The sequence below is a fragment of the Microcaecilia unicolor genome, chromosome 10 (genome assembly GCF_901765095.1).
Source record: "Microcaecilia unicolor chromosome 10, aMicUni1.1, whole genome shotgun sequence".
Lineage (NCBI taxonomy): Eukaryota > Metazoa > Chordata > Amphibia > Gymnophiona > Siphonopidae > Microcaecilia > Microcaecilia unicolor.
In genome coordinates, this window is record NC_044040.1 from 54,257,737 (window position 1) to 54,271,047 (window position 13,311).

At 42.3% G+C, this 13,311-nt stretch overlaps 1 protein-coding gene across 1 annotated transcript in view; it reads left to right on the forward strand.

Moving 5' to 3' along the window:
- Window positions 1-13,311, forward strand: part of ASZ1 (ankyrin repeat, SAM and basic leucine zipper domain containing 1) — a 295,162-nt gene that overhangs the window by 52,100 nt on the left and 229,751 nt on the right. The window contains exon 4 of the mRNA XM_030217097.1: window positions 9,599-9,721. Coding sequence (XP_030072957.1) covers window positions 9,599-9,721 — 123 coding nt within the window. The remainder of the gene's footprint in view (window positions 1-9,598; window positions 9,722-13,311) is intronic.

Below are 13,311 nucleotides of genomic sequence, written 5' to 3' on the forward strand. Positions count from 1 at the left end.
GTGGTTTTTCAGTGTTCTCTATCTCCACCTGCTGAGGCGGATACAACCCATCAGTTAATGGATTCATCTGCTGTGACTAAAGGAAAGAAAATTACCAAGGTAAGAACCTAATTTTCCCTTTTTTGCCAATTGCAGAGAGACTTGAGCAGTTGGAAAGACGGGTGGCTTTTGTGGTGGGGCCGGATTTCGGTACTTAAGTACATAAGTAATGCCACACTGGGAAATGACCAAGGGTCCATCGAGCCCAGCATCCTGTCCACGACAGCGGCCAATCCATGCCAAGGGCACCTGGCAAACTTCCCAAACATACAAACATTCTATATATGTTATTCCCGGAATTGTGGATTTTTCCCAAGTCCATTTAGTAGCGGTTTATGGACTTGTCCTTTAGGAAACCGTCTAACCCCCTTTTAAACTCTGCCAAGCTAACTGCCTTCACCTCGTTCTCCGGTAACGAATTCCAGAGTTTAATTACACGTTGGGTGAAGAAATATTTTCTCCAATTTGTTTTAAATTTACTACACTGTAGTTTCATCGCATGCCCTCTAGTCCTAGTATTTTTGGAAAGCGTGAACAAACGCTTCACATCCACCTGTTCCACTCCACTCATTATTTTAAATACCTCTATCGTCTCCCCTCAGCCGTCTCTTCTCCAAGCTGAAAAGCCCTAGCCTCTTTAGTCTTTTTTCATAGGGAAGTTGTCCCATCCTCGCTATCATTTTCGTCGCCCTTCGCTGCACCTTTTCTAATTCTACTATATCTTTCTTGAGATGCGGCGACCAGAATTGAACACAATACTCAAGGTGCAGTCGCACCATGGAGCGATATAACGGCATTATAACATCCTTACACCTGTTTTCCATACCTTTCCTAATAATACCCAACATTCTATTCACTTTCCGAGCCGCAGCAGCACACTGAGCTGAAGGTTTCAGTGTATTATTGACGACGACACCCAGATCCCTTTCTTGGTCCGTAACTCCTAACGTGGAACCTTGCATGACGTAGCTATAATTCGGGTTCCTTTTTCCCACATGCATCACCTTGCACTTGCTCACATTAAACGGCATCTGCCATTTAGCCGCCCAGTCTCGTAAAGTCCTTCTGTAAATTTTCACAATCATGTCGCGAGTTAACGACTTTGAATAATTTTGTGTCGTCAGCAAATTTAATTACCTTGCTAGTTACTCCCATCTCTAAATCATTTATAAATATATTAAAAAGCAGTGGTCCTAGCACAAACCCCTGAGGAACCCCACTAACTACCTTTCTCCATTATGAATACTGCCCATTTAACCCCACTCTGTTTCCTATCCTTCAACCAGTTTTTAATCCACAATAGGACTTTTCCATGACCCTCCAGTTTCCTATGTAGCCTTTCATGAGGTACCTTGTCAAACGCCTTTTGAAAATCCAGATACACAATATCAACCGGCTCCCCTTTGTCCAAATGTTTGTTTACTTCTTCAAAGAATTGAAGTAAATTGGTCAGGCAAGATTTCCCCACAAAAAAGCCGTGCTGACTCGGTCTCAGAAATCCATGTCCTCGGATGTGCTCTGTAATTTTGTTTTTAATAATAGCCTCTACCATTTTCCCTGGCACCGATGTCAGACTCACCGGTCTATAATTTCCCGGATCTCCCCTGGAACCTTTTTTTAAAAATGGGCTTTACATTGGCCACCCTCAATCTTCTGGTACCACGCTTGATTTTAAGGATAAATTGCATGTCACTAGCAGTAGCTCCGAAAGCTCATTTTTCAGTTCTGTCAGTACTCTAGGATGAATACCTTCCGGTCCAGGAGATTTGCTACTCTTCAGTTTGCTGAACTGCCCCATTACGTCATCCAGGTTTACTGTGAAGTCAGTAAGTTTCTCCGACTCGTCCGCTTGAAATATCATTTCCGACACCGATATCCCACCCAAATCTTCCTCGATGAAGACCGAAGCAAAGAATTCATTCGATCTCTCCGCTACGTCTTTGTCTTCCTTGATCGCCCCTTTTACCCCTCGGTCATCCAGCGGCCCAACCGATTCTTTTGCCGGCTTTCTGCTTTTAATATACCAAAAAATTTTTTTTTACTATGCTTTTTTGCCTCTAATGCTAACTTAAAATGAATCTATTACCTTGGTTACTGTTTCTGTTCCATATTGGTGCTGCAAGCGGAGTTAATGAGCTTAGTCTGATATTTCTAGATTTGTGTGGGGTGGGCGCACTCCGAGATTGGCTAAGACAGTAATGTGGGGATCGGTGGAGTGGGGTGATAGGGGAGTGCCCAACCTAGTGTGGTGGTATTGGGCAGCTCAATTGAAGCTTATCTCTTGCTGGTGCCGGGGGGAACTGTCTCCTACAGCCACATTGGAACAATATATTGTGAAAGAATATTCCCTGGATGCAGCCCTTTGGGCCTCCCTTACTAGTAGAGCCTATAAGCAGATGACGACTAACCCGTTTGTGTCACATTTACTATCCCTGAAAAACAGGCTGAGGGGCTCTCGTGCTTCCTTGTTGCTAGCGCATGTCACCCAGGAGCCAGGATTTTTGATTGGTCTTAGGCGAGCCACATTTGCTGATTGGTCTCACCGCAGCCTTTCTAGGTTTTGTGGTTTTTTGGATTTGGGGGAGATGTACTCTTTTGGGGAAGTGCGGGAGTCTCATGGCTTACCCTCTTCAGATTTCTTCCCATACTTACAGGTTAAGCATTACATTTCTAGTCAGGATTGGCTACGGGTCGACCCTCATGAAACTGAACATTTTGAAAATTTGTGGGTCTCAATCGGGAAGCGCAGGGAAACTATCACTCACATTTACCTGTTTATCAGAGGGTTTGCCTTTGTTAAATACCCCTACATGAAGCTTGGGAGGAGGATTTGGGGGGTGAGTTAAGTGTGAATGAGTGGAAAAAGATATGTCTGGAGGTGAAGAAAGCTTCTATATGTGTTTTGATTAAAGAAAATGCATTCAAAGTTTTGAGTAGATAGTACTATACACCGGCCCTATGTTTCCTGGTACTACAGATATATGTTGGAGGTGTGGGAAAGACACAGGGACTTTTTTACCGTATATGGTATATGGTGGACTTGCGAATAGCTACAGGGATTCTGGCAGGGAGTCGCACAAAGTTTATCTGCAAACCTGGAAATTCTGTTCCCGTGTGATCCCAAGTGGTGCCTGCTTGGCTGGGGTAATTGTAGAGGCTTGAAATGGCAACGCTGCCTCAAATGACTCTGTTTAGCTGCGGCAAAGACTGTTATTGCTGCCCACTGGAACAGAGTAATGGACCGACACTAGTTAACTGGCTCTCAAAACTAGATTTGTTGGGAGAATTAGAGAAACTGACTGAACGCCGCTTGGGGCGATATGACCATACTGCTGAGGAATGGGTACATCTAGATCGGTTATTGGGTAAAGATTTAGTAGATGGGGGGAGAGGTGGGGTTTGGGGTCTAAGGGGGTAACTTGAGAGTAGTTCTAACGGGAGCTCTGGCTCTACGGAATGGGATATTTGGGGGTGGGTGAGGGGGTTTACTTAGGTTGTCTATAGGCTTAATGTTGTACTCCATTGATTGTGAATGGTTTGCTGTTTTTCAAATCTCAATAAAAATCTATTGTTAAAAAAAACAAAAAACATAAGCGTTGAAATACTGGGCTAGACCAGAGGTTCAAGCCCAGCATCCTGTTTCCAACTGCGGCCAATGCAGGTTACAAGTACCTGGCAAGATCCCAAAACAGTACAATACGTTTTATGCTGCTTATCCTAGAAATAAGCATGCTTCCACATTAGGAGTCGCCGACCAGGAAAAGGATCTAGGAGTCATCGTTGACGATACTTTGAAACCCTTTGCTCAGTGTGCTGCGGCAGCAAAGAAAGCAAATAGAATGTTAGGTATTAGGAAAGGAATGGCAAATAAAAACGAGGATATTATAATGCCTTTGTATCGCTCCATGTTTCGACCGCACCTTAAATACTGTGTACTATTCTGGTTGCCGCATCTCAAAAAAGATATAGTGGAATTAGAAAAGGTACAGAGAAGGGCAAAGAAAATGGTAAAGAGGATGGGACGACTTCCCTATGAGGAAAGGCTAAAGTGGCTAGGGCTCTTCAGCTTGGAGAAAAGACGGCTGAGGGGAGATGATAGAGGTCTATAAAATAATGAGTGGAGTGGAAAGGGTAGACATGAAGCTTCTGTTTACTCTTTCCAAAATTACTAGGACTAGGGAGCATTCAATGAAGCTGCAAAATAGTAAATTTAAAACGAATCGGAGAAAACTTTTCTTCACTCAACTTGTAATTAAACTCTGGAATTCGTTGCCAGAGAATGTGGTAAAGGTGATTAACTTAGCGGGATTTACAAAAGGTCTGGATGGCTTCCTAAAGGAAAGGTCCATAGACCATTATTAAAATGGACTTGGGGAAAATCCACTGTTTATTTTTGAGATAACCAGCATAAAATGTATTGAACATTTTGGGATCGTGCCGGGTATTTGTGACCTGGATTGGCCACTGTTGGAAACAGGATGCTGGGCTTGATGGATCTTTGGTTTGTCCCAGTGTGGCAATACTTATGTACTTATGGCTCAGGTGGATGCGGGGATCGGGCTGGTGGTCTTTCATGCGGGAGTGTCAGTTTCCCACCCTAGTTCGGACTGCTTTGGTACATTCCACTAGTCGCTGGACTCATCTGCTGCTGGTGCTAAGGAATGTAAAATTGTCTTACTGGATAATTTTCTTTCCTTTATAGACACAGCAGATGAATCCAGGGTCCCTCCCTTGCTGTTTTTCTCTGTTATGGTTGCAGGTTGCCCAGTTATGAGTCATTGTTCCACTAAGGATTTGTTGCTACACTTTGTTACTGTGAGAGAGGAGGATTTGCTGTTCCTGTTTTCTGTGGTTTCCTGCTTTGTTAGGAGTAATACTGAATAGCCAGACTCTTTCCGTCCCATGAGGCAGTTCAGTGTTCTCTATTTCCACCTGCTGGTAGATGGTCACAACCCATTAGTAGCTGGATTCATCTGCTGTGTCCAAAGGAAGAAAATTATCCGGTAAGACGTAATGTTATGATTTTTGTTTCCGTTCCTTTCCTAATAATATCCAACATTCTAGTTGATTTCTTAGCCGCTGAGCAGAGGGTTTCAACGTATCATCGATGATACCTAGATCCTCTTCCTGGTCAGTGACTCCTAATGTAGAACCTTGCATCACATAGCTATAATTTGGGTTCCTCTTGCCCACATCCATCACTTTGCACTTGCTCATATTAAACATCTGCCATTTGGACGCCCAGTCTCGAAAGGTCTTCTAATTTTTCACAATCCTCTTGCGATTTAACACTTTGAATAACTTTGTGTTGTCAGCAAATTTAATTACCTCACTAGTTACTCCCATCTCTAAATCATTTTTAAATATGTTAAAAAGCAGTGGTCCCGTCACAGACCCCAGAGGAGCCACACTACCTACCCTTCTCCATTGAGAATACTGACCATTTAACACTACTCTCTGTTTTCTTTTAACCAGTTTTTAATCCACAATAGAACACTACCTCCTATCCCACAACTCTCCAATTTCCTCTGGAGTATTTCATGAGGTACTTTGTCAAATTCCTTTTGAAAATCCAGGTACACAATATTGACCAGCTCGCCTTTATCCGCATGTTTGTTCACCCCTTCAAAGAAATGTGTTAGATCAGTGAGGCAAGATTTCCCTTCACTAAATCCATGTTGGCTTTGTCTCATTAATCTATGCTTTTGAATATGCTCTGTAATTTTGTTGTTTGTAATATTTTATTTTTGTTACATTTGTACCCCGCGCTTTCCCACTCATGGCAGGCTCAATGCGGCTTACATGGGGCAATGGAGGGTTAAGTGACTTGCCCAGAGTCACAAGGAGCTACCTGTGCTGGGAATCAAACTCAGTTCCTCAGTTCCCCAGGACCAAAGTCCACCACCCTAACCACTAGGCCACTCCAGTGTCTACCATTTTGCCTGGCACAGACATTTCACCAGTCTATAATTTCCTGAATCTCCTCTGGAACCTTTATTAAAGATCAGTGTTACATTGGCCACCCTCCAATCTTACAGAACCATGCTTGATTTTAAAGATAAATTACATATTACTGACAATAGCTCCGCAAGTTCATTTTTCAATTCTGTCAGTACTCTGGGATGAATACCATCTGGTCCAGGAGATTTGCTACTCTTCAGTTTGTCAAATTGAGCCATTACATCTTCCAGGTTTATAGAGATTTCATTCAGTTTTTCCGACTCGTTAGCTTTGAATGCCATATCTTGCACCGGTATCTCTCCCAAATCATCCTCGGTGAAGCCCAAAGCAAAGAATTCATTTAATCTCTCCGCTATGGCTTTGTCTTCTCAGAGTGCCCCTTTTACCCCGCGGTCATTGTTAAGTCCCTCACCTGGTTCCTGGCCTACGCGGCCGATTTGCCGGCGAGTCACAGGCCAGCGGAGATAGCCGGCCATCTTGGATGTGGTTCTTCAGGGTAGGTCGGCCATCTTGGGACTGGCATCTCAGCTTGTGACAGCCATCTTGGAGTTGGACAGCTTCAGGAAGGAAGCCCATATTTGGACGTAAGGTTTCTCTGCTGATGGGGGCAGCCGTCTTGGATCAGCTGAACATGTTTGAGCCTGATTCCTTCACTATTTAAAGCCCTGCCTCCAGTCCCTCGTTGCTTCTGCCTCAATTGTTTGAGATCCACACTGGTGCTCCTTGTCTTCGGTTCCGGTGTTCCTGACCTTGGTTTGTTCCTGGACTATGCGTTGTGTTGCTGCCTGCCTTGACCTTGGACTGTTCCCTGACTATTCTTTGCTCTGCTGTTTACGGGCTCCTGGACTGTGTTTGTTTGTCCACCTGTCTGGTCAGTTGTCATGCAACCCCGCCAGTTCCGGAAGTCCTGCCGGTCGCTTGAACCCAAGGGCTGAACTCCTGGGGGACAGTGGCTAAGTGCAGGTGAAGCTAAGGGTTGTCTGGCTGCCTGACCGAGTGCGGTGGCACTCCATCCTCGCCGTGCTCAATTGGGGCACAAGGGCTCACACATCCCCAGTCATAACAGTCATCTAGCGGTCCAACCAATTTCTTTTGCCGGCTTCTTGCTTTTAATATACCTAAAATTTCTACTATGTTTTTGCCTCCAACACAGTTTTGTTTTCAAAGTCCCTCTTTGCCTTCCTTATCAGTACTTTGCATTTGACTTGACATTCCTTATTCTATTTCTTATTAGTTTTAGACAGTTCCTTTTTCCATTTTCTGAAGGATTTTCTTTTAGCTCTAAAAGCTTCCTTCACCTCACTTTTTAACCATGTTGGCTGTCATTCGGTCTTCCTCTTTTTTTTAATACACAGAATATATTTGGCCTGGGTTTCCAGGGTGGTATTTTTGAACAGCATGCATGCCTGTTGTAAATTTTTGACATTTGCAGCTGCTCCTCTAAGTGTGTTTTGTATTTTTTTCACTGTTCTTCTCATTTTATGATAGTTTCCTTTTTGAAAATTAAATGCTAACATATTTGATTTCCTGTGTGTACTTACTCCAGAGCCGATATCAAATCTGATCATGTTTGATCACTGTTACCAAGCGGCCCCAGCACCATTATCTTCTGCTCCAGATCATGCGCTCCACTAAGGACTAGGTCTAGAATTTTTCCTTCTCTTGTTGGCTCCTGTACCAGCTTCTCTATAAAGCAGTTCTTGATTTTCTCAAGGAACTTATTCCCTAGCATGCCCTGATGATACATTGACCCAGTAAATATTGGGCTGAAATTGCCCTTTATTATTGTGTTGCCCAGTTTGTTAGCCTCCCTAATTTCTGATAACATTTCTTCATCTGTTCATCCTGGCCAGGTGGACGGTAGTACAAGTACGATTACTATCCTTTTCCCCTTTACACGTGGAATTTCAATTCATAGGGATTCCAAGATGTGTTTTGTTTCCTGCACAATTTTTGATCTATTTAATTCAAGGTCCTCAACATACAAAGCTACCCCTCTATCAATTCGATCCACTGTATCACTACGATATAATTTGCCCCTGGTATGATAGTCTCCCATTGGTTTTCCTCCTTCCACCAGGTCTCGGAGATGCCTGTTTAATTTTTCATTTAGTGCAATATATTCTAACTCTCCCATCTTTTTTCTTAGGCTTCTGGCATTCACATGTAGACATTTCAAACTGTGTTGTTCCTATTTACATCTTGCTCAGTAGTTGACTGTCTTAATTTGCAATCTTTTGTCTGATTTTTATTTAAGAACCACTGATCTATTATCGGGACACCTTGCTATCGAGGTACCCTATCTTCCCTGTTTTGGTGATACCTTTGAAAGATACCTTGTTCTGTATCATGCTTTTTTGAACAACTGTCAGCCTTCCCATAGGTTCTAATTTAAAAGCCGCTCTATCTCCTTTTTAAATGCCGATGCCAAATGCCAGGTCCCACCCTGGTTTAGGTGGAGCCCATCCTTTTGGAATAGGCTCCCCCTTCCCTTGAATGTGCAGTTCTCCACATTAAATTTCATCTGCCATTTGGATGCTCAGCCTTCCAGTCTCTCGAGGTCCTCCTGCAATTTCTCACAGCCTGCATGTGATTTAACAACTTTGATTAGTTTTGTATCCTCTGCAGATTTGATCATGTCGCTACTTGTTCCTATTTTCAGATCATTTATAAATGTTAAATAGCACTGGTCCCAATACCTATCCCTGCGGCACTATTCATCCTTCGTTTAGGTAACTGGCCATTTAACCCTACTCTGTTTTCTACTTTTCAACCACTTCTCAATCCACAACAGTGTTGTTTCTGTTCCCATGTCTTTTTAATTTTTTCAGGACTCTTTCATGAAGGACTTCATCAAAAATATTCTGAAAATCTAGATACACTACATCAGCTGGCTCAGCTTTATCCACATGTTTGTTCACTTCTTCTTTTTCTTCTTCTTCAAAAAAGTATCAAATCCAGTGAGCCAAGGTTCCCTTGGGTGAATCCATTTTGATTCTGCCCTATTAAACTGTTTGTGTTCAGTAATTTTATTCTTTATAAATGGTTTCAAGGGGGAGAATATTCAGTATAGTTAGCAAAAGAAAATTGTTGGATATCTGTTAAAATAAAGAGCAAAGAATTTACAGTTGTAGATTCTAGAACTGTCACAACTATTGGTAATTTTTTTTTGCCTGCCTTTAGGCATAATCGTTATGCTTGCTTATTGATCTTTATATACCGCTTCTACTGAAAAATCACACTTGTTTTGTTACTTTTTGGATATTAACAGATTGTGACAATACATGTGCTATCCCTTTACCAAGTACAGTGTTGTGGCAGCTGCTTTTAAAAATCTGAATATTTGAGGATATTACTGTTAAGGTAAACATAAAGCTTGTTTAACAATTTCAGACTAGCAAGTTGGTGAACAATGTTGAGCGTGTTAATTATCAAGGTGCTATGATCTTGGACACTTTGGTCAACTGTGATATTACTATATTTGTTGTTGGAATTTAAATAAAGCCTTCCATTAAATTATATTAAAATCTCATCAAAATTAGTTGTATTATGTATGTTGTTGGTAGAGACCTATCTAAAATAGAAGTTTTTTTGACAGGATTGAATGTAGAATCTCGTTTTCAGTTTGGATGGACTCCTTTGATGTATGCTGCTAGTGTAGCTAATCTAGAACTGGTGCGTTTTCTACTGGACAAAGGTGCTAATGCAAGCTTTGATAAAGGTAAGGTAACATATAGAAGTTTTTTATATTTTAAAGCATATGGTGGTAAAACTTTTCATATTATTCATTGTTTAGTCCATTGTCTTGAAAAGAAGTTCACTATGAGTTTGTGAAAACATTGTCTGCAATAGTATGGTACTTTATGAAATCATAAATCAGTATCCAAATCGGTGGAACCTATAGCAATGATCCTTTCTAAAGGAATCTGTATTTCCTTTAACACCTAATTCTGTATTATAACCTGTGGATAATAATTTAGCATTTGTAGAACCAATGTCTTCAAAGGTTTCCTAAATTGTCAAGGTCATCAAATAAGACGAGAGGGTGGGAATGAGCACAGAGAGATGAATAAAGCGCTTGTCATCGGCATCCTGGTTGAAGATGCTGAGTTACAAGCATGGACTAGAAGTAGATCTGCGGGCTCAACACTATTTTTATTACTCTGTGTAACTTTTTATCTCCCAATTTATATAGTTTTTGGTATACGTACACATTTTAGATCCACTTCATTTATTTTTGTTTAAAGTTTTAGATATATATCAACTGTATAATGTTGTTGTGTTGTTTATTATTTGTGAGGACTCGAGAGAGAGTGGCTTTGCAGCCAAAACACAGGCCATGTTGGGGTCCACAGGTGCTTTTCTGTTCTATGCTTGTAACGCAGCATCTTGAATAAAGGTCTTGTTACTGTTATCCTGGTCCATCTCTCTGCATTCCCACTCTTTCTTGACATGATTGGTTTTCCATGTGCAAGTGGTTTGATTTGGTTTCTCTTGTTTGTGCAAGGTTATCAAATACTTGCCATTGTGGTGGTAATTTATTTTGCCATATTAGAATAAAACAAAAAAAAGCCCCCTTGGGCTTCTAGTAGTCTGATATCTTTTTTGTTATGGTAACACACAAGACACTGTCACTGGGAACAGAGAAAGCAAGTGAAATGGAAACATTAATTGTTCAGGGGCATAACTAAGCATTAAACAAAATTAAAGCCTATGTATACCTTAATTATGCTGTGTGAATTATACAGATTATACAGCTGCAAATTAGAAGGGAATTTTGAATTGAGTGCAATTGAGCAAAGATCAGAATATATAATTTTGATAAAACATTTAGATAAATGAAGATTCAGTTTGAGCTTCACAAAAATAATGTAATGATGTGCTTGGAAGATCAGACAGCGTAAGTGACGATTTTTGTAGTACAAGAAGAAAATTGATAGTGAACAGTGCTGATATTTAATTTTAGTGAGTGCAGTATGATAGAAACATGTTATGTTCCTTGTTCTAAATTGATATAAATGCTGTTCCAGGCAAAATGGCCGTGACATATTGAGCTGGTTGTCTGCTCCGAAACAATGCCCATGGGGACAGTTGGATCTCCATACTTCACCAATGGAAGTATAAGCCGCTAGGTGGTGTCTGTGAAGAAACAGTGTGTTTTAAGCCTGTAAAATGTATTGGGTATTTTCTTGCCTTAATTCCTGAAGTGTATGTCTTCTAGTGGCCAGCAGGTGGTGCAGTAACAGGGTCCCTTCCCAGTTCAGTTTTTTTGCAGTTTAGTTTTTTTGGTAGTGTTAGGAGATTAGCAGTGAGCTGATGGTGATTGGCAGCGGCCAGCAGACACTGGAGATGCCTGACCTAACACAAGAGCAACTGGATGGTTTCAGCAAGGAGGAGAATCAGGACTGGCCTGCACAGAGTTCTTCTGAGGGGAGACCAGACTTCTTGTGAACAAAGGCCTGTGCATTGGCAGGGCCAGGTGCCAGGCCAGCTGAAATCCAGCAGATCTATATGCTAGAGCAGCAGTGGCTAGTCCAACAGCAGCTGCGACACGAGACATGGGAAGAGCGACAGCGGCGAGAGTTCCAGCTGCAGAAATTGAAGATGAAGATGGAAATGGCTTGTATCCAAAGCTCCAGCCCAACCCCTGCACCAAGGCCAGAGGTAGGATCCGCAGCCCGGATCGGACCTAACTTGTTTTCGCAGTTAGGTATCCATCTATGTCACCACTGGTATCAAACTGCCTTTGAAAAAATTTGCCGCCTCAGTGAGATTCCTCAAAGACTGGGTGCATTGTCTGGGAGGAAAGGTCACTGGTAGAGCACTTGAGGCATTCTAAGGACTGTCCATGTAAATGTGCTCCCAGTTTGAGGAGGTGCACAAAGCTTTGTTGAACCGTTATGCCTTTACCCCCGAGACCTACAGACTAAAGTTCCAGACTTTGCAAAAGGGGGTGGATGATACTCACAGCGAGTTCAAGATACCAGCATCAGTGCTGGCTCAGCAGAGCTGAAGTTAAAACCCTGGAGGACTGCCAAAACCTGATGGTCCTGGAGCAGTTTCTTCAGCTTTGTCGTCCAGAGGTGTTATATTCTGTGCATTATTATTATGTTTTATTCACTTTGTTTGTAAGCCACATTGAACTTGAGTCTGTTTCGAGCTAATGTGGGGTATAAATGTCATGAATAAATAAACATGTTCAAGATCACCAGCCCTGAACTCCAGAGAAAGCGGCTGAGTTGGCTGACATCTTTATGGTTAACCGTCCCTGGTTGGCAAAGAGAAGCTGTTCTTATCCGCAGCAGCTGGGATCTAACGACAGCCAGGTCCATAAGCCAAATATCCCAGTAACCTCCAAGGCTGCCAGCAAACACTCCAAAGTTCCCCAAAAACCTAAAGACTTTAGGCATGAGCACTCTTGTTATCAGTGTGTGTGCACAGGACATTTCAAAGCAGATTGCCCAGATAATCCCTAGGCTGCACTGAGGAGCATTCCAGTTCCTGCACCTAAGCTGGTGTCTTTCGTGGGTGGCTCCAGTACCACAAAGGAGACCCACACAGTTGCCGCAGCTCAAAAGGTTATTGGCCATTCATCAAGCAAGGAAGCAGATGGATTTCCACAACAGTACAACACCCCAATAACTGTGAATCAGACCCAGGTGGCTCAGCTTGTGGACACTGGCTGTAGCATAACTTTGTTACGACCAGCGCTAGTGCCGGAAGATGCTATTCTACCAGGGTGCACTGCAAAGGTAGTGCTAGCCAATGGATACAGAGAGAGAGACTACCCGTTGATGAGTATTCCTGGATTAGGGTACCTAATTCCTGGATACAGAGAAGTAGGCACTTATTCTTACATACCCTCCCACCTCCCCCTGCAGTTGATTCCGTGCTATAGTATTGTGCTGCTGGTCCTGTGCTGTCGCAGGCAGGAAGGGGGATGCGGCTCATGTTCGTAAAAGCATATTTAACATTTTAATGCTCCACACTGGGTGATGTGGATGACATCACCCACATGTGAGAATGAATGGCTTGCTGTCCTCTGAGAAAACCTGCTTACAGGTAAGTATCTTCGTTTTTTTGTTTTGGTGGTTTTAATTATGAAATAATAAAAAATTTTAAAACATTCCCTCTTTTGGTGGACATTTAGTTTCAGTGGCCACCTCTGTTGCATGTGCCTGGAATCAGTTTGATCCCCTCTTGCATCATCATCTCATTGGTTGTTGAGGTACAGCTTGATAGAAATGTTTAGCACCTCAGAAGATGCTTAGCTGACTTTGTTGTAGACCTTAATCACACAGCTTTGAGATC